At 50.4% G+C, this 20867-nt stretch overlaps 1 protein-coding gene across 14 annotated transcripts in view; it reads right to left on the reverse strand.

Annotated features, from left to right (window-relative positions):
• The window catches only part of CACNA1D (calcium voltage-gated channel subunit alpha1 D), a 371067-nt gene that overhangs the window by 122614 nt on the left and 227586 nt on the right, over window positions 1–20867 (reverse strand). For all 14 annotated transcript variants that reach the window (XM_070776478.1, XM_070776476.1, XM_070776482.1 and 11 more), the window contains exon 9: window positions 9369–9538. In XM_070776478.1, coding sequence (XP_070632579.1) covers window positions 9369–9538 — 170 coding nt within the window. The remainder of the gene's footprint in view (window positions 1–9368; window positions 9539–20867) is intronic.

A 20867-nucleotide genomic window follows, 5' to 3' on the forward strand; every position in this document is an offset into this window, starting at 1 on the left:
GAGCAGCCCCTGGGACACCCTGGCGACCCTTGCCAAGTGAGCCCGGAGCTCGACAGGCCCCTCCTGGACAGGTCACACTGACAGCCTCGCTCACAGATGTCCGGGGCCTCTAGGAACCTGGTTCCCCTGTTCTCCACAGGACGCACTTTCTTGCACACTCAGGGGTCTCTTTGAGCGTTTCCCTCTGTGCCCCAGCAGCCTAAAGCGTCTCACTCTTTCCTTTCAGAGGCAGGGGTGGGGGCGGTCAGGTTAGATAACTGAGCAGTGGCAGGATCATAGCTGCCTTCCTTGGGGACAGGGGCTCCGCAGCCAAGATCTTGTGTTTTTATCTCATTTTCATGACAAGCACGAGCAGCGCCATGACGTCCCCTGGAGGAATTTGCCTGTGCTTGCTAGGGGTGACACGTTCAGCCGTCACAGGCTAACAGACTCTCGTTGCTGTAAAGAAGCCAGGCTCGTGCTGGAGAATGTGGGTCAAGGCCAGACCAAGGTTTCTCTGTCTAAAGCAAGAAGCATGCCCTGCCAGCAACTATTTCTGTATGACCAGCAACAGTGGGAGCACAGCATCGCCACGAGGGCTCCCACCCCAGTAGCATCACCAGTAATGTCAGGGGCCTTCTTCTGGGTCTCTAAGTATTTCATTAAATGAAAAAAAACTCCACCCCCAACAAAATACAGCAAGTTTTCTGAAAAGTTACACTGCTTCCTAACCCTGCGGATCTCAAGGCTAATCTGAAATTCTCAAGAATCCTTGAAAAGTCTCAAGGCCCAAGCACCAGCCGAGGAGGGGGGTCTCTCCTCCCCTGGGATAGGAACCACTCATCTGCTCATGTAACTTCTCAGACTTGGAAGCTTAAGTCAGTCTTTGCAAACTCTTTTCTCACACCATCACAGTATTTCCTGCTTAGCGGAAGCCCATTTTTCCTGCAGAGGCCTTAGGAGTTCCCCACGCCCAGCCTCTTCTTCATGAACCCATTCCCAGCATCGCAGTGGCACGAGTCAGCTGTCTCCGCCCCAGATTCAGGCCCACTCTCAGACAAGTTCCTTCTCTCGGAGCCACCACGTCTTCTCAGAGTGACAAAGGGCTCATGTCTGTACCCACTCTCCCTTTCCACTTTGGGACCTTCTGAGGCAAGTAGGACTCGAATACATCCTTCATTCAGACCACCCAAGACTTGCTCAAGTCCAATTCCCATCACCTCTGTGCTCGGCATTCCCACGAGCGAGCAAACAGGGCACCGTGAACTCTCTGCTCTCCTGGCAGCTGGCATTGTGCCCCCAATTCTCAATCTTCTCATTGAGGCTCCTCCAAGGTTGTGTGGCCAGGGCTGACCTTGGTGGCAGCAACCACGTGTGCACAGGAAAAGCACAGGGATGGCTCGAGCAGGCAGGACACCAGCTGTCTGCATAACTGCCCTGCATGGGGATGGTCCTGATGCCAAGCCCAGGGATTCTGATGACAGGCTGTGTTAAGCATTATTTTAGAGCACAGACTGAAACTGTTTCCCACATAAGCCCTTTCCCCATTCCCATTTGTAAAGGCAAGTGCCCCCAAATCATGGCATCCTCTAGAAGTCTATTTTTAACTTCATTCTTGAAACTAGCACTTCTAGCTTTAGCCTGGTCCTGGGCAAACCAGCCAGGGACTGCACGACGCAGAGGCCAACTGAAACATGTAACCTGGAAAAGAAAAATCAATCAAACAACATCACTGGAATTTCCAAACAGTTTAGATTAAAAAGCATCATTTGGAGGGAAGTGTTTAAAAAGTCTGTCTTCCAGTCTAAGAATATTCATGCAGAATTAAATAAATCTTCTGAGTTGGTTCAGCTGCTTCTTTAAAAGGTACAGTTCAAACAAAGAGGAAACTGCAATGCTGTCTTGGCTAAGACACATATTGCGGGAAAAGACAAGAGGAAAGCAGCACGAACAAGTTTCAAGGAAATCAAATGAAAATACAGGCATCTCACAAACACACCACACAGCACATGCACCTCACACCATGCCATGTGGAAGGAACAGGCGTCAGAGGTCTTGGGAGAAGAGTCTCCCGAAGAGGAAGTTCCAGCTCAGCAGTTTACCGTGATCTTTAGCCCTGCGTTGGCGAAAGCAGCAAAATCTCCTTTTCTTCTTATCCTCTTTTAGCAAGTCGGCCACTGTGACCCCTTCAGTGGAACACAGGCAATTTCATTATGCTTCAGTAGAGGGCAGCAACAGCAACGCCAGCAGGCGTGAGGAAGCTGAAGGCGGCCCCATCTGCCGGCTCTGACAGGCGAACCCCAAATCTGCCCTCCTCCCACGGAGAAATCTACAGTTCAGGACCTGACGGGCAGTGAACGTGCGCCTTCTGCGGCTAGTATACTGTAACGCCCGTCTTCAAACACCTGTCCTACGCAGACACAGAGAACACAGTTGTGGACACATTGTGGGAGGGAGAGAGTGGGACAAATGGAGAGAGGGGAACGGAAACCTACCATTACCATATGTAAAACAGCCAGCCAGTGGGGATTTGCTGTGACACTGGGGGCTCAACCCAGTGCTCGGTGACTACCTAGAGAGTGGGAGACAGGATGGAGGTTCAAGAGAGAGGGGACATATGTATACCTGTGGTTGATTCATGTTGATATATGGCAGAAACCAGCACAATATTGTAAAGCAAATAGTTTGCAAAAAAAACCCCCAAAACTACCTGTCCTAAATACACAACCAACTAACCCACTCTGGACAAATGTTCCCAAGGTTCGGCTTCCCCTCTAGGAAGGGCATCAGGGAGAGGGCACATCAGCAGGAGTCCTAGGTGCTGACTGGCTCTGCGAGTCCAGCCAGCATCACCCTATGCAGCAGGACATGGGGTTAAAGTAGTGGGCTCTGGAGCTAAACAGACCAGGTCTAATCCCAGCCCTCCCACAGACTGGCTGAATGACTGTGGATGTGTTACCTAACAGTGTTAAACCTCAGTTTCTTCACTCTTAAGATGTTAATAACAGTCAAACCTACACTTAGAGAGTCGCTCTAAGAGATTAACACTACATACAGTGAAATATAATGATACAAACACTGGCGAGGCACACTCAACCATGAAAACTCCCTTGTCTGGGTCTCAAGACAACGATTCCAGGGTCTCCAGCCCCAGACAGCTCTGTGACACAAGGGCTGCTCCAGGCTGGCGAATCTCTGCAGTAGAGGCCACATGCCCCAGGACAGCGCAAGGGCAGCAGAAGGAATGGTGAATGGACACAGGGCAAGCTTTCACGCACGGCTGGTGGCAGTGGGAAGTGGTGTCACTCGGCATAATGCTCACATTTCTGAAACGGGCCTCCTCTGGGACCCAGAAAAGCCATTCATGGTCATCGCTCCCACAGGACCCTGGGCACCAGTGGCCACACAGGTAAGGCATTTGGGGGTTAGAGGCAATGAATGTGCAGGCTACAGCAAAGCCTCGGTTCAAATCCCGGCTCTGCAGCAGTCATGCGGCCCCGAGAGGCTGCTTCGTCTCTCTGTGCTTCATTTTCCTCTTCTGACAAGGTCTCACCGCACAGTGGTGTTAGGAGTAACAGACTCGTGTGCCCATAGCCCTGAGAAGAATGTCTGGCACAAAGGAAGCACCTGGTTAATGTGAGCGATGACCCGGTGCTCTTTCATTCAACAGTCAACCACTGGGAGCTCGGACCTGTGACAAAGACCCTGCCAGGTGCCAGCCGCCCCGTGCAGAGCCCTGCTTCTGCCCCCATGGAGCTCCCAGTCCTGCGGCAGAGGAAGACAGCGACCACGTGAACAAGCATAAAACCACAACTCTGGTGGCTGCTGTAGAGCCCGTATGCGCTGTGGACCATACCGTCCACTGTGGCAGCTTTAAACCGGCCATTTATTGAAAACAGCCAAAATGTTGTTTCAAAACACGGAAGGATATCCACAGAACATGGTTCAGTGAAAAAAGACAAGTGGCAGGGCCATCTGTGCTGGGCGATCTAGTGGTGGGGACCAGGGAGGGTGCTGTCTGTGCAAAGGTAGGTTCTCACGTGCCCAACTGAGGCCAGAAAGAGCAGGCTCCCAACTGCCAAACCTGCTTCTCTCTAAGGAGAGGATGAACGAATGATCATGCTCCATACACCTCGGTATTACATGACTTCCTTACAGTGGGCAAATAGCACTTATGTAATCAAGGTATATTAAATACAAACACTGCCCTGAGTCAGAGCTTCACAAACCTGGCTGCCTCATCACAGTGGCGCAACCATCACGAAGTCCGTCTCCCACCGTCTCCCACCGGCTCCCAAGAAGCCAGCCCCCGGTGAATGATGGCTCCCAGGACCACCCGGGGCTGGGGGCGGGGGTCTCCCATAACCTCAGCACTGGGCTCCCTGCAGAGAGGGCAGTTGCCCTGGATGTGTGTTTACCCTATGCAGCTCTAACTGCTGCTGTTTGCTTGACAGCTTTTAATTGAATGTTTTCCATTTTGAACTTGCACCCTGAGGTGGTTTAAGCGTGATGAAAGCAGTTTTGTAAATCAACATTTGAAGACACAACCTTTTTCAACAGGACCAACAAATGTCCATGCCTTGTGCTCGCACACAGCTTTGCCATCTCTGGTTTTCTGCCCACCCCAGAAATCAAACATGGCTGTAAAAGGCATCAAAGTGACACATACAGGCGGGAACTGACAGCTGTGACAACCTTGTGTGCCGAGGGGACAGCATCCCAGTGGGAGGCAGGCAGGGACAATGCTCACAAGCCTCCAGGACTGACCTGATGAAGAAAAGACAGGGTTCCCCCCCTGCATTCAGGGTGTCCTGGAGTGTCAGGGTGTCCTCCCCTCCCTTCTTCGGGGCATCCTACATTCCCACTGACAGGGATTACTGATCATCCATAGTCCCCTCAGGAAAATGCCTTGCCTTTCTGGCCAGAGTTTTAGAATGAGCTTCCTTTAAAAGGATTTCATTATTTTTAATGCTTTTTTTTTTTTTAAGGACTAATCACTGACAATGAGAAGAGTTTAAAATAGAACGTGAGGCTTTCAGATCTTAATGGCCCCAGCAAAACTCCATTGTTCACTCAGAAGCAGCTGCATACGTCTAAAAAATCACTTTGAGATTTGGCAGAGTTTCTTAAGGAACTTGAAGCTCAGCAAAAAGTTAAATAAATTATCCTTGAAAATATCCCATATGCTCAGGAACTAACTTCCAAGGGAATCTTGTCCATTCAATTAATTGTGTAACACTAGCTTTCTAACAGCAAATGTAGGGAACAGGCATCATAAATAATCTGTGGACACACAAAGCCAGAGCTACCTGTCACTGTGGCACCAGACAGCCCTAAAGGTAGGGACCCCACTGCCTCTCCTCTGTCTCCTTCCAAGTGTGACACTTGGTATGGTGGCATTCAGGAGCCCCCACCCTGGTTTCACACTGAAACCTCCAGGGAGCCACATCTGGGTCCCGTCCCCAGTGAATCGGCATGGGGGTGAGGCATGGCACCAGGATGCAACCCCAGTCCCCAGGTGACGGTCACGCACAGCCAGAGTTGGGCACCACATGTACAGACAGTGACATGTAGTAGATCAGAGAGAAAAGATAATGCGAGCACATCTCCAAGTGCTTGATTTGACATCTGTTGTCCGACGCCAAGGTAGAAACAGACTTCAAGGGCCAGCAAATTGCTATATCTCGAAAGTGACTGAGTTGACAGATTTGTTTTCTATCAATACTTGAGAACCTTGGAGTTCTTGAACAGTATGGAAGAGGATGTCCTCTCTCTGAGTTTGGGTAGGGATCTAGTAGAATGTCCAAAAACAATTTTGTTTCAGGTCAAGTTTTCCTGGAGCTTGATGACCACAGCAGCAGCAAGTCCTCTGACAGCTGTGGCAACTCCTACCAGTTATGGAACACTTAATCCTCATGACAACCCTGTCATGAGGCAAATATCTTTCTCCACTTCCAGCAGGAAAGGAAACTGGGGCTCAGTGATGTTGGGTAATGTGCCTAGTGCTCTAGTCCAAATTCTAAGTCACTCAACTTGATTGTAGCCACCTCCAGAGAAGGGATGTAGCCATGCTCTCCAGGCCCACCCTTGTCTTCCATGGGCTTATGACACCTGCTGTTATCAACAGTCCCCTCTGTCTAGGCTGAGCCTCAGCCATCAGGGAGGCCTCTTCTCACACTTACTCAATTCCTCCATGTCTGGGAAGAAACCATCCCACTGCATCCCCAACCCAAGTGAAAAAGACACTCAGTGGAGTCAGCATCCCGCAGGCACAGGCAGGAGCTTCCCCCGCCCTTCCCCAGGGAGGACACAGGGCAGGGCTGGGGTGTGGGGTGAGCCTCACAAGCTCGGGGAGGATACTGGCAATGCCCACACTTCACGGGCTGCTGACAGGTACAGAGACCAGACGTGGCGTGTGCGGGTGGTAAGTCAGCCACTGTCAGTGGGTGAGGAGGACCACAGAGGCGAACCCCTCCTCCCTGTGTTTCTGTGACAAGGGGGAAACGGCTGGCAGCCACGGAGGCCCCAGTGAAACCCTGGCAGGGCTGCTCCCCCAGGAAGTCTGGGCCGCAGGGGAATGCATCGCTGCGAGGGGGCTTGGGGCTCTCTTCTCAAGTCAGTTAAACCTCAGCATGGTTCCCACAGCCTCAGATTTATGTTTCCATTCCCAACCCTGATCCACTGGGGGTCTGGAACTCTGAGGCCGGGAAATACCAGTCTCCTGGTATAATGTCCGCTCCACAGGACACCCCAGCACCTGGCAAACGAGCCCACACAGAGTCGGCGTGCACCAGAAGGAGCTGCCATTCCAGACCAAGTGCTAAACCAGTCCTGCGTGCTGATGCAGAGCCTCGCTGAGCAGAGCAGAAGCCACGACGCTGACATCCCTGAGACACAGAGCAGCTTTCTGGGGATCCGCGCTCCCATTACACAGTGAATTCTGAGGCTCTGCAACTTTCAAGGGGGCTTGCTTTCCTTCCTTGCTTATTAAGAAATACACTTCGGGGTTTTGAACACGTGTACCACTCTACCTTGTTTATGCCATTTCATTAGCGTAAGAAGCACTCCCCCCAACCTTCCACAACCAAAGGCTACACTTGTCCCTCAGAGCGCGGTGGGGACACAGCCTCTCCCGCAGGGCCTCCCCTGTACGCCCCTCATCCCACATCCCCACGTCCTCCTTGGGCTCCCATGGCAGACTGCGGGCCCTTGGTTACGATGCCAGCTTCTCTGCTCTGTCTCACACTAGGTGCTGTGGGAAGGTCTCCTCAGGCAGAGGCATCGATTTTGCCATCAGACGTTTCCTCACAGGCAGAAGCAGGACACAGGAAATGCACTGGACCCTAAGAGCGACCGGGAGACACTGGCTCAAGTCCCTGCTCCTCCAATCACAGGCCACAGAACAGTTCCAGTACAATGATGTTGGCTCCACGAGGTGGACCCTGTCTGTGACTAGAAGGGGGAGCAATGAGGAGATGAAACGACATCTGCCTGCAGGAGGGCCCTGGCTCAGCCCCTACAGGACACACCGATGCTGACAGAGCAAGGGGCCCTGCTTGGAAGAAGGGACAAGACCTTGGTTGACCTAAACACAACAGGTGACATGCTGGGCTTAGGAGAGCGGGGCAGGGAGCTGGTGGAGCCCTGGGGGCAGCGTCAAGGCCACAGCCTGGGAACCAAGAAGAAAACAGCGGGACAGGCAGCCCTGAGCTGCAGGCTTGTCCCTGGCCTCGCTGCAGGGACAGGTGCTCTGTGAAGGCCATGGGATTCTGCAGTAACCCCCTCCCTAGGCAGAGCTGGGCCAAAGATGTGTAGATACTCCTTACACCACGTCATCAGAGTCTTCAAAACTCTCATCTCATAGTTGAGGAACTTGGTCTAGTAACATGCTCCCTGGTTCCTTCACCCTCAGGGGGCGGCCCCCAGGCTCTCCTTGAGGAGGCAGCAGTGCAGCCTGGGAAGCAGGGGGCCTGCACACACCTGCTCGCCCCTCCGCCTCCCCCAACCATGAGCACACAGGATTGAGTCAAGTGCGCATCCCTGATGACAAGAAACACTCTCCACAGAAGCAGAGACTCAGAGTCCCAGGCTCGGACAATCGCAAAGGCCAACTCGGTCAGGCACGGGCTCCACCCTGGGTCTCAGCCTCTGCTCACCCATTCTCCCTGCACATGCCTGGGCTCCAGCCATAGGAATAGCCCTTCATGGCCTCCCTGAGCTTTCGTTTGCCCACTTTCATGTCCTCCTCACACCACTGCCTCAACTCGGAATGTTCTGCCTGACACATCTCAGGTCCATCCATCCTTCAAGGCCCAGGGCCCAGGGCCCACTGTTCAGTCCTAGACGATCGTCACCAGCCCCCCTCCACCACCCCCCGCCGTCAGCCCCCGGTACACGGTCTGCCTCCTCTCGCGACCTGCACTCATGTGTCCTGGTGCTACGTTCACTAGGGTGTGGGCCCGTCCTCACCACCCCAAGAGTCCTCCAGGCATCCGCACGGCCTTGCTGAACGGAGGCCTGACTGCATACGGTCTGAGGGTTCTGTGTGGGACCTGCTCAGTCATCTTCCACGGGGCAGGGCCTAATCTGGTTTCCCAGGCCTCTCAATGGACGAGCACCCTAGGTCTCTACTATCAACTAGTCTAGATTTAAAACCCATCACAAATGGCTTAAGTCAACTCTACTGTTGAATTTCAATTTCCCTTTTAGAGGCACAGACCATCTCAAGAAGAGCAGGAGCAAGAAAAGCATATGCTAAAAGATGCTTTGGGTGACAGTGGCAATCCCAGTGGACTGAACACAGGCCTTCCTGCTACAGGAAGGTGCCCGGCGCCCAGTGTCCAGTGTGGGGGACCAGCCGGGTGTGCTCTGGAGCAGCCGCATGGGCTCTCATGCCTCCTAACACTGCCCTAAACACTGAACTGTTGTCTTCCGGAGGGCGAAGAGCTGAGACTTTGGCGTCCCATGTTTGGTGCAAATGGAAGCCACTTCAAGGAGCTGAGGGGTGGAAGTGGCCCTACTCTTCAAGGTCCCTTCCAATAACTTGTTCTGAATTGGCGGACCCACAGTTTCATCTCCTCTGATACAAGGCACATTCCCATCTTAACACACCCTTGTCCCAGAGCTGAGGCTTATTGTATTCCCAGGGCACAAAGTACAGCCAGCTGATCCTCTGCAACCAAAAAGCCACAAGACAAGATACATATCTGAACCCCGCGCCCCAGGCAGAAATGCAGAGTCAGTGCAAATGGGCTCTCTGATGTGCAGGCCGACAATCCAAAGAGCTAGAGGGTGCTCTGGGTCTCAGAGCAGAAGAGATACCTGCCGCGGGTGGGCATCTGAACAGCACAAGGGCCCTATGGGTCCCGAGGAGCAGAGGCGCCACTTACTATTTCGTTTGCTCTCCTCGCCTCCTTCTTCTTCATTCTCAGGATCAATGTCTTCTGCTTGGGTGATCCAGTCCAAGTAGCCCTTAAGATCCTCTTCCAGCTGCTGCTTCTCCCGGAGCTTCTGGAAGTCTCCTCGTGCTTTTGCTTTCTCCCTTTCCTTCGAGAACTCTCTGAAGCGGGCAAAGAGAACAGGCACTCGTCAGGACGTCCCCGGGAGCCGCCCTGAGAGCCATCTGCCCGGCCGCACAGCAGTCTCGCGGCAGGACACACGGCACCAAGTACAGCCACACGAGCACACAAAGGGGGCCACACACGCGGACAGGACACACGACAGTGCCTCCCAAGCAAGACTGTGGGGGTCAGAGCTGCAGAGACCACGCCAACGCACATGCACGCCCCTCAGAAAACCAGCACCCCTTAGGAGCTTTGCACTCCCAGTGAGCTGAGGCCCCAGATACCATGTGCTATCGTAATAGGCCCTTGATCCCCCAGCAGGGGCCTCAGAGATGTCCCCCCTCCCGCAGAGCCTCCTCAGATAGCGGGCACAATGCTTCAGAGAGAAAGGACCCAAGGGGGCCGAGCTGTGCTCCTAGAGGGCTTCTTCCATCCTTGGAGGTAACACTCAGCATCCTAGTGTGTACTGGCCCCTTTGTCCAAACCATGAGCCCTGAGATCCCACCCCCACCCTCTGCAGATCCAGCCAGAGTAGTGGACAGGCTCAGAGCAGAGAGCCTGTCCCCACCCAGACAGCCCCGCTCCACGCTTCCCAGACAGGAAATGGAGCACCCGTGAAGCAGTTATCTTTCTTAACTGTCGCTTCTTGCCATGATCTTTCCCACCAAAGTCCTCCCCATAGGAGGGGAAAAGGGAGCATGATTTGTTGCCCATTTATGGGAACACCTGGAAAGGCTCTGGCAGACGAGGAAATGTTCCCAACTGTTCATGGTTTACTCAACTTTTCCTGTCTGCAAGCATGGATCTCTGCATATATACAGAATCCCACATTGGCTGAGGCAAGGCAGGAAGTCAGGTGGATGATTACCCAGTTCTCATATACAAGGAACCATCTGCATTTCCAACCGTGAACTGTTACAGGAGCCAAGGTATGCGTGGTATGGATTTAGGAAGTACGATTACAAAGCTGCTAAGAAAGGAGATGCGACAACAGGCAGTGCAGCCCCTGCACAGAGACCGCTGGATGCCGATGGCCGCCACGTCTGCCTTCCTTCCAGTCTAAAGCCAGCACGTCTCCCCTGCCAGGACCTCGTTAACCCAACCCAACCGAGGAAGAGCAGGTGACCTGCCTAAAGTCAACCTCTCCTCCCTCTCTCCCTGCCCTCCCTCAACTCTGGGCTGTGGATGGGCTGAAGAGACACTTGAACACCCAGTGACACTGATGCTTCGGGTGAGAAACCGGATTCCTCCCCAAGGTGCCGGCTTCTGCCCGCCCCCTCTAGAAAGGACACCTTCACTGCCCCTAAGTTTTTCAGATGCCCCGGGATCTGTCCTTTCTGCTAGAGCTGGTCTGTCCCACCTTCACCTGCTGAGAATTGAGGAGGGGGCAAGGCTGTGGGGCATCCTGAGCCTGGCTCTCGGGGGAGCCGACTCGGGGGGTTCTCGGGGTGAGCTGAAGCCGATCAAGGCCTAGAGCCTTCTGGGGAGACACTTTCCCTCTCAAAATGAAAGGCCTCTGAAGGCAGCACCTTGCTGCTCACAAGAACCATATCCTGAGAACAATATGGGGCTTCTCATCCTTGGCTTCCGGAGATACCAGACCTGAATAATTCATTCCTGGGCAGGTTCACGAACTGAATCTGAACTCTGAAAATGTCACACCGGAACCAGAATCTCCTCCTTGAACAAGTGGAGGGCCTGGAGTGTCACGTGTCAACGTGAAAATGCGTCACATAATCTGTTCTCTTAAACACATTGTAAAGACCAAGTCTGTGGGCCTTCAAGTCTATTGTTTACCAAAAGTAGTAGTTGTTGTTCAGTCACTACCTCGTGTCTGAATCTTCATGACCCCATAGACTACAGCACGCCTGTCTCCCCTGTCCTCCACTAACTCGCAAAGTTTGCTCAAATTCATGTCCACTGAGTCAGTGATGCTATCTGACCATCTCATCCTCTGCCGTCCTCTTTTTCTTTGGCCTCTAATCTTTCCCAGCAGAAGTATCCCAGCATAAACCTTTCTCTGAGTTTGACTCTGAACTCAAGAGTACTCAATTCACATGAAAATGTATAAACAGGGTATTCTGATTCTGGTTACATATCTCATCTGAGTTCTTAAAAAAAAAAATTACTAAGATAGCAGAAGAGTCGCTCTTAAGTTTCACAGGGGATTTGGCTTTAGCAACACATTTCATTAACTCTTTTTACATCAGAAATTCAAAAGACCTTCTAACAAACTGCATCACTGTTGTATGCACATTCTGGTAGTTGGGACACAGCAAAATACACCTAAGTAAAATCCTTTTGTGACTAGAATTTCTGAGACTAAAAAACACTGCCAAGTTCTGGCTTGTAGCCCATTTACTGTAAATACTAAAGACTATTATAACTGTTCATGTAACAAAACTGTTCATATAAACTCTCTGAACTGATTTTAGACAGTTCTGAACAATCTGTATTCTGCTAATACTTCTAATTCTAAGTATTCTGCTAATACTTAGCAGGCACGTAACCTTTCCTGATTTGGACAGAACTGAGACTGACAAGGCATAAATATCCTGTCGGCTCTGAGATGAGGCAGAGGAGAAGGTGCAGGGAGTGGGCTCTTTGTGACAAACTCAGCTGCCCCATCGCTCCTCTCAGACCACACTGGGCTCTAAGTCTGAGACCTGGACTCTGTGCCCCACTCTGTCACTTCCTGTGTCTGAGCTTCAGTCTCCTCACCTGCAAAACCAACATGCTACCTGCTCTCCTGTCTCACAGGGACAAAGTCAGACATTCAACGAGATACTATCGTGAACATCACAAAGCCCTGCACAAACATCAAGTTCAAAAGTATAACATGTAGTTGTCGAATCTGGGTATAATAAAAGGCAACTGGAGGAGGTTTCTCACGTACTGAAAGGAGAAAAATTGCAAACAGCTCTGAATGGGCTCTAAGCTACATGACGCCAGGGGAACTGAGGGAGGCACAAACGGACACGTGGGATCCTGGGGCATGGAGTGACCTCAAAGAGCCAGCAAGTACCCCATCAACCCTGTACTGCTCTCTGCTCAGCGGAAAACAACTCGTTCACAACAAACCCTGCGTTCCGTAACATCTCACCTGAGCCCACTGGAACATTATCAACTTCAGTGGACAATGAAAACAGTTTTCCATTTCATGGAAGAATCTGTCATTCTAGAAGCCTAGTACTAAGGGACTAAGTAACACTCACTATTATAAAAGTTAATTTAACAAGTCTACTGGTAGAAACCACCAGACTTTCACAAGTGACTAGAAATCTGACAACTCACATGTGAGAGAAGCCTACATGTTGCAGATAAAGTCAAAGTTGCTCAGTTGTGTCCAACTCTTGAGACCCCATGAACTATATATAGTCCATGGAATTCTCCAGGCCAGAATACTGGAGTGGGTAGCCCTTCCCTTCTCAAGGGGATCTTCCCAACCCAGTCATCGAACCCAGTCATCGAACCCAGGTCTCCTGCATTGCAGTGGGATTCTTTACCATCTGAGCCACCAGGGAAGTCCAAGAATACTGGAGTAGGTAGCCTATCCCTTCTCCAGGGGACGTTCCTGACCCAGAAAATGAACCAGAGTCTCCTACATTGCAGGCAGATACTTTACCAGCTGAGCTATCAGGGAAGCCAAAGGGAGATTTTAAAAGTGCTTGGAGAAAAAAACACATATATTGTATTACCCTTTGGATGCAAAATAAGAGAAAATAAGGAAACCTTAACCGAATGGCAACCCACTCCAGTGTTCTTGCCTGGAGAATCCCAGGGACAGAGGAGCCTGGTGGGCTGCCGTCTCTGGGGTCACACAGAGTCGGACACGACTAAAGTGACGCAGCAGCAGCAGCAGCAGCAACTGAAGGTTAAAGCACAAAGGGATGGAGACAAGGGACTAGAGGGCATCAAGTAGGAGTGACACTAAGTATACCTTTTTCTATAATCTAACTTTTAGAATCATGCTAATATTTTACACATTAAATTCTTAATTAAATCAACAAAGATAAGATGGAGAGAAAACACCCTTAAAGTAGAAGTGAAATAAATGAATCTGATTGTTCTTCAAATGAGTGTCATAACCACCCTGACGGAGAGAGACACAACTAGCTCAAGTAGTTTATGAACATTTGCTGTACGCTTTTATCATCTGGGTAGGGCTGGGATGAGGGTGGAACCACAGACAAATGCTGAACTCTTTTTAGTAAGCTTGTTTGTTTGCAGTGAGTGATATGGATGAAATCTTGCTGAAACGATATTAGATATACTATAGGATTTGGCATCCGGTCCCATCACTTCATGGCAAATAGATGGGGAAACAATGGAAACAGTAACAGACTTTATGTTACTGAAGCACTGAAGATGGCGACTGCAGCCATGAAATTAAAAGATGCTTGCTGCTTGGAAGAAAAGCTATGTCCAACCTAGACAGCATATTCAAAAGCAGAGACATCACTTTACCAGCAAAGGTCCGTAGTCAAAGCTATGGTTTTTTTCCAGGAGGCATGTATGAATGTGAGAGTTGGATTACAAAGAAAGCTGAGCGCCAAAGAACTGAAGCTTTTGAATTGTGGTGTTGGAGAACACTCTTGAGAGTCCCTTGGACAGCAAGGAGATCAAACCAGTCCATCCTAAAGGAAATCAGTCCTGAATATTCATTGGAAGGACTGATGCTGAAGCTCCAATACTTTGGCCACCTTATGCGAAGAACTGACTCCTTGGAAAAGACTCTGATGCTGGGAAAGATCGAAGGCTGGAGGAGAAGGGGACAACAGAGGATGAGATGGTTGGATGGCATCACCGACTTGATGGATACAAGTTTGAGCAAGCTCCGGAAGTTGGTGATGGACAGGGAAGCCTGGTGTGCTGCAGTCCATGGGGTAGCAAAGAACTGGACACGACTGAGTGACTGAACTGAACTGAGGATTTCACAAATGAGTTCATGTGTCAATGCACTTGGGAGCCAAGGTTCTCCCTGTAGAAGGAGGGACACAGAAAGATGGGAGAGGGACAGTTAGAAAGAACCCTTTGGGGATGGACTGCAACTAGGATGCTGACATGAATTCATGATTTCTAAAGATGTACACATATGATTATATGTATGTAAATGTATCTACCTCCTAGCTCTGTCAGAAAGACCTAGAAACAAAGACATTGCCACTGCTGGTAGCTATGAGCACACCTGGCATCCAGATCTTGGTCTCTAATACTATTTCCCATATAAAGATCAGTAGACTTTTGAGAAATGGCTGATTCCAGGGATGAGGCAGGGCAGATAACAGGACTAGGAAGATAAGAAAGTGCTAAAAAAAAAAAATGAAAACAAAAGCAAAATGTGATGGAATATGAGAAGCCACTGGCCATAATCTGAGCCCCTGAATAACTAAAAACAGTAAAGAATTTTTTTAATACTAAAAAACCAGTCCACACCCCTTACAGATAAATTAAAAAGCAGACGCAATATTAATAATAAGTGATTTTGAGTAAAAGATATCTGGATTGTTTACTAAGCTGTTCTTCTTCTTGCAACTTTTCTTGTATGTTTGAAATCACTTCCAAGAAAAATTTGTTGACGTATTTGGAAAACGTAATCATTCTGAAAGTGAAAGTGAAGTCGCTCAGTCGTGTCCAACTCTTTGCGACCCCATGGACTGTAGCCTACCAGGTTCTTCCATCCACGGGATTTTCCAGGCAAGAGTACTGGAATGGGTTGCCATTTCCTTCTCCAGATAATCATTCTAATCAACTGCAAATTTACATTGTTTTACATTCATTTCCGCTTACCAGGTAGACTATAGGCTTACTCCCTGGTGGCTCAGAAGGTTAAGAATCCACCTGCAATGCGGGAGACCTGGGTTCGATCCCTGGGTTGGGAAGATCCCCTAGAGAAGGGAACAACTACCCACTCGAGTACTCTTGCCTGGACAAGTCCATGGACAGAGGAGCCTGGCGGGCTACAGCAGTCCATGGGGTCACAAAGTCAGACACGACTGAGCAACTTTCACTTTCACAGGTTTATTGCAGGAGTGGACAATACTGTCCATTTCTTTCTACATCTCTCTCTCCTCCATGCAGCGCCTGCCTCAAGCAGGCATGCAGGTAGAATAAGACAACACACAGAAAAACGAGCTCTACTCCTTAAGAGACCAAAATGCACCAGGACAGAAAGCCCACGGTTCCTGGGATTGTCCAGAAGCCCAAGAAAAGTGTGTCCCATAAGGAGCAATCTCCCTGCCAGCTGGACCTGACAACTGCCACGGGTCTCACTCTGGCCCATGTGCGCACATCTTTCCCACCCACTGCGGCAGCTGGAGGGGCTGCAGCCAGAGCATTTCCTTGGGGTTTGTCTCCCTCCTGGCAGGTCACCATCAGTGCACTCCGGGACTCCATCCTGGTGTCATCCTGCTCAGAAGGCCTCGGGGCCACTCACTGCTGTCCTCAGGTATGAAGGCCAAACACCCAGGTCCAGCACTCAGGGGTTTTCAGCCCTCCCCCACCTGCTATTCCAGCTTTATCCCCACTCCTCACAGATGTACACCTTGTACTGTGGCTACACTCTTCTCTGCTCCACCAACCCTATGAGCCTTTGTCCACAGAGCTCCATCCACCTGAGCAGCCTTTGCCCATTCTGAATTCTAGCTCCCTCATCAAGACCCAGCCTTCCCTGGTCACCCTAGCCAAAGAGCTCTTCCCTCCTCGAGAGCCCTCTCCACACTGAGTACCAGCCACGGATCTGAGTGCACACCCTCCACCTGCCAGCCTCCTCAGAGGTGTCCTTAACAGAGCCCCACACAGTCCTCAAACCTCATCCTCGCTGGAGAGTATGGACAGCGAGGGAAAGCTGGTGTCACTCTCTCTATACAGAAACTGAGGACGGGGAGGCCAGTTAGACAAGCCCATCCAGCTCTTGAATCCACCCTCCTAAGGACCTCAACGTGGGCCACAGGAGGCAAAGGAGGAAGAGAGTAAGTATATGAAGGGATTAGGATAGAAGTCAGCTTACAGTCAGGCCAGGAAAGGGCCTATATTCTTGCCTAGAGAATCCCTATGGACAGAGGAGCCTGGGCAGGCTACAGTCCAAAGGGTCACAGAGTCGGACATGACTGAAGTGACTTTGCACACACACACATAATCAGTCCAAGAAGGGCCTTAAATCCCAAACTGAGAGCTGTGCTTCCCTGTAGACAACAGGGAACCAACAGAAGGTCTGACAGAAGAGAGTTGCCATCAGCTTTGTTTTACAGGAGTGATGGGTTAAGATGAGCTCGTATAAGGAGAAATTCTGGTGAGGAGGTCAGAAGACAAGGAGTAAACCCTGGGCGATGGACTACATTTAACATCAATAGGAATGCGAGTAAAATTACTTTTACCTGGAAGTAAAGGGGTGGAAGGGTGACCTCCACCCCTTCCACGTGGTCTCCTGGGGCTGGCACATCCACCATTGTCTTCTCAGCTACCAAGGACCTTCCTGTGGGGGGCAGATGACGCACCACCTGCCAGGTGAACGTTCCCTGCCTAAGTGTACGGGCAAGAAAGGCAAACAGGAGGCCAGATGGAGAAGAGATGCCACAGAGGATCCATATCCCTGGTCCTCATCCTCTGGAAGGCTCTGGAAGCAGACCTGCTGTGTGCCCCCCAGGAGAGGCTGGACATTGCAGAAGACTGCTTTCAGCACAACAGAAGGGAAAATTTTCTAATAATCCAAGTCTACCAAAAATGGTAGAGCTTCCCTGGTGGCTTAGAGCGTAAAGCATCTGCCTGTGATGCAGGAGACCCAGGTTCAATCCCTGGGTCGGGAAGATCCCCTGGAGAAGGAAATGGCAACCCACTCTAGTACTCTTGCCTGGAAAATCCCACGGATGGAGGAGCCTGGTAGGTTACAGTCCATGGGGCTGCAAAGAGTCGGACACGACTGAGCGACTTCAGTTCACCAAAAATGGAGCAGGAAGCCTTGGAAGCAGCACCTTCCTTGAGGGGTACAAACAGGGCCCTCTGATAGAAGGACTAACCCCCTGGAGGAGAAGCCGGTGCGCAGGATATGGTGAAGACCCTGCCATCTGTCTTCCCCAGGCCCCGTACCTCATCGCCCTCACACGCCCTGCGCTGTATTTGATCATAGCTGTAACTCGCATCTCCCCGGCTTCCTGAATGGCTCAGAGGGCTGTAGGACACCCCACTGCTTCATTTTCTGCTCCTTCCCCTGGGCAGTGGCCTAGTACCCTGGCAGCCAAGAAGCAGAAAGGCCGAGAGTGATTATTAGACACGGCCGTGAAGGGTGCTGACTGCAGAGCCCCTGTGGTGCTCACAATAAGCAAAGACCTTCAGATGGAGCGCCACCAAGGACAAGCCTGGGCCCCCACCGCCCCTCACTCATGATTGTGCTGGCCCTGGATGCCAGCCATCCTCCAGCAGCTCCAGGGTGTGTGCCGGCATGGCTGGGGGAGGACTTGGTTTCCAATGGGGGAGCCCAGCAGGCCACGGCCTCTTCTCTGGCAGCAACACTGCCAACACCCTCAGGATCAGGATGTGGATCTGGAGCCCCTGGAGTGGCTTTACAGTCACTGCCCACAGGCCCCATGGTCTCCCGGCAGCGCTCGCAGCACCAGGAATTTCACTCCCATTTCACAAAGGCCCAAAGTGAGGCTCCACAAGGTGATCCCACGTCACACGCCAGGTAAACACTCTGAACCAGGCTTCAACTCAGGACTCTATTCACAGGATTCGCGGTCCCCCAGCCTCCTGGCTCAGGAGATGTGTAGGCTGGACACTTACTGGTTGGACCAGCGAGGGAGGGGGCAGGATGGAAAGCACCATTTACACTCATATCTTGATTTTGTTTCAGAGCCCCAACTCAGGCTTCCAGAAGGGTGCTCGTCTCCCCACGTGCTGTCCTTCACACTCCAGAATGAGCTAGTCATTCTCCGGGATCCCCTACATAACTCCCAGCCAGGAGTCGGGCACACACTCCTCACTCTGCAGAGAGCTCCTGAACCCTGACACTGCCCAGGATTTACAGGCCTGCCGCCCAAGTTCTGGGAGCCCTAGCTTAGTCAACACGCCCAGAAGGCAAACACTTGGCCTGAAGCAAACTACCACCCTGGAATGGCAGCATAGGCCACACCAGTGCAGAGGGATGATGCACAGTCCGCTCTGGAATTTGTTATTTCTCAAATGCCCCATGAAATACATGCGCCACTGAAAATCATGTTGATTTAGAGATGGAGATTTTTTTTTCTTGGGTTGTAATACTATTTGTTTTAACCAAACCCACACAAATAAAATTTCAACAAGCTAAATGCTTTGAAATTTATACACGTAGCACAGAGAAAACACAGACAAGCATGAAAACCTTCAGTGAGCGAGGCCAATGGAATCACTAGGACTCAGATTTCTATTAAAAAAAAATAAAGGACTCAGAAATTCATTAAAAACTAAAACAAACTCCCCACAAAAAGGCAAAGTGGAGGGGGAAGTTGAAGAAGTCACTGATTTTTATCAGCAGAGGCTAGTGTTCTTTAGACCTAAATTATTTCCCCTACACAGAAATACAGAGGAAATAAAACAGAATGAAAGGGTAGTCTGGTTCAAAAAATATTCTGTTTAATTTTTTGGAAAGCATGCAATTTCAGTTTATGTTTGAGGAAACTGGGTGCTTTATTTTTAAAAATCAGCAATAGTGTGCGATGTTTCACACACATAAAATTTTTTAACTATTGACACTGGTTTAGTTCAAAGTTCATCCAAATCGTTGGCTCTGTTCCAGTTTTTCCTCAACTGCAGAAAGGCAGGAGCAGTCAAAACGTGTTCTTTCTGCATGAAATAAATAGGCCAGAACGGGGGGGCGGGCTTTGGACTGCAGCACCCCATCTCTAAGATCTGATCCCTTGCAGGTAACACCCATGGAGGGTTAAGAGGGCTAACGGGTGACAGCGCTCCTCAACGCAAGTTAGGCACTGGCCACCAAGAAGTGGAGGGAACTGCTGGCAGGCCAAAGGGACAAGAGCATCTGGAAGGCCCTTGTTTACACAGCAAGGATGTCCGGAAAAATGTGTAACAAGCACACTTCCAATCACCCAACTACATTATGACTATTCTTTGGGAATGCACTCCTGAAACAAACCCCACGGGGAATCCTTATGTAAAGGGATCCTGGACCTTCTCATTTTCCTGTTTGCAAAGATTTGGGAATATTAAGAGATTTTTCTCAAAGCGATCCTCCCCTTTTCATGTCCTTGGCTGCTTTTATTGACATCAACGTCCATGAAGATATGTTATATAGAATAGAGTTAACATCTTTGGGGAGATGAACCATTTTGAAGGGGTGTTTCCTAGCTTTTAATGACTAGGGTGAGTTATTTGCTGTGAACGGCAGGTGGGCCACCTGAACACACCAAGCTCGAGGCAGGATGGCATTTACGCTGCCCCAGAGGAGGAAGCTGGGTATGGATGGAGGGAACAAATGCGTGGTCTGTCTGCTCTTTTCTCTTTCTCCTGGTCCTTTCTGACCACTCCCTGGCTTGAACCCTGTGCTCCAACCATCCTTATATTCCCTCATTTTCTCAAAGGCATCGTTCAGCTCCAGGCTGTGCTCTAAGTGAGGCTCAACCCAACTGCTTCTCCAGATGTCACACCACTCGGCTGGGTCAGCCTACAGAAACATTTCTCCCATTTGCCCTGCAATTTGGTAATCTATATTCTCTCTGTAAGAGAGACTGTGAACTCTGCAATGGAGGGGCTGTATCTGTCTCATCCCTGTATATTGGTTCCTTATCACAAATTCTGGCCATTAGTAGTTGCTCAACAAGAACAGGCTAAATTTAATGCATGGTTTTATAGGCTCAGGTCTTACATTAATGATGACCATGTCAAAGACTTGGGTTGTGGGCTCCGCATGGGATGTGCTGTGTGTGTGCTCAGTCGCTCAGTCCTGTCCAACTCTTCTGCGACTCCATGGACTGCAGCCCACCAGGTGCCTCTGTCCGTGGGATTACCCCGACAGGGATACTGGAGTGGGTTGCCATTTCCTCCTCCATACCTGACCACCAATCCTCGAGTAATTTTTTCTGTCACCTGAAACTGCACCCATTGTTGTCACAAAGTACCAAAAAACTGAGCCAACCAGAGTCCTAAACAAGTTTAAGAGGTCATCCATGGGAATAAAGTATCTCAGAATGAAATACATTCCTTTCACCACATTCCCCTGTCTGAGGACAGAAGAGCTGTTATTTTCTTTGAAGAGTCAGCTTCCATGGCTACCAAAGACATTTCCCCAAATGATAAGAATCCACGGGGGCTGCAAACTAAAAGTCACAGACTTCT

The sequence above is a fragment of the Bos indicus genome, chromosome 22 (assembly GCF_029378745.1).
Source record: "Bos indicus isolate NIAB-ARS_2022 breed Sahiwal x Tharparkar chromosome 22, NIAB-ARS_B.indTharparkar_mat_pri_1.0, whole genome shotgun sequence".
NCBI classification, from domain to species: domain Eukaryota; kingdom Metazoa; phylum Chordata; class Mammalia; order Artiodactyla; family Bovidae; genus Bos; species Bos indicus.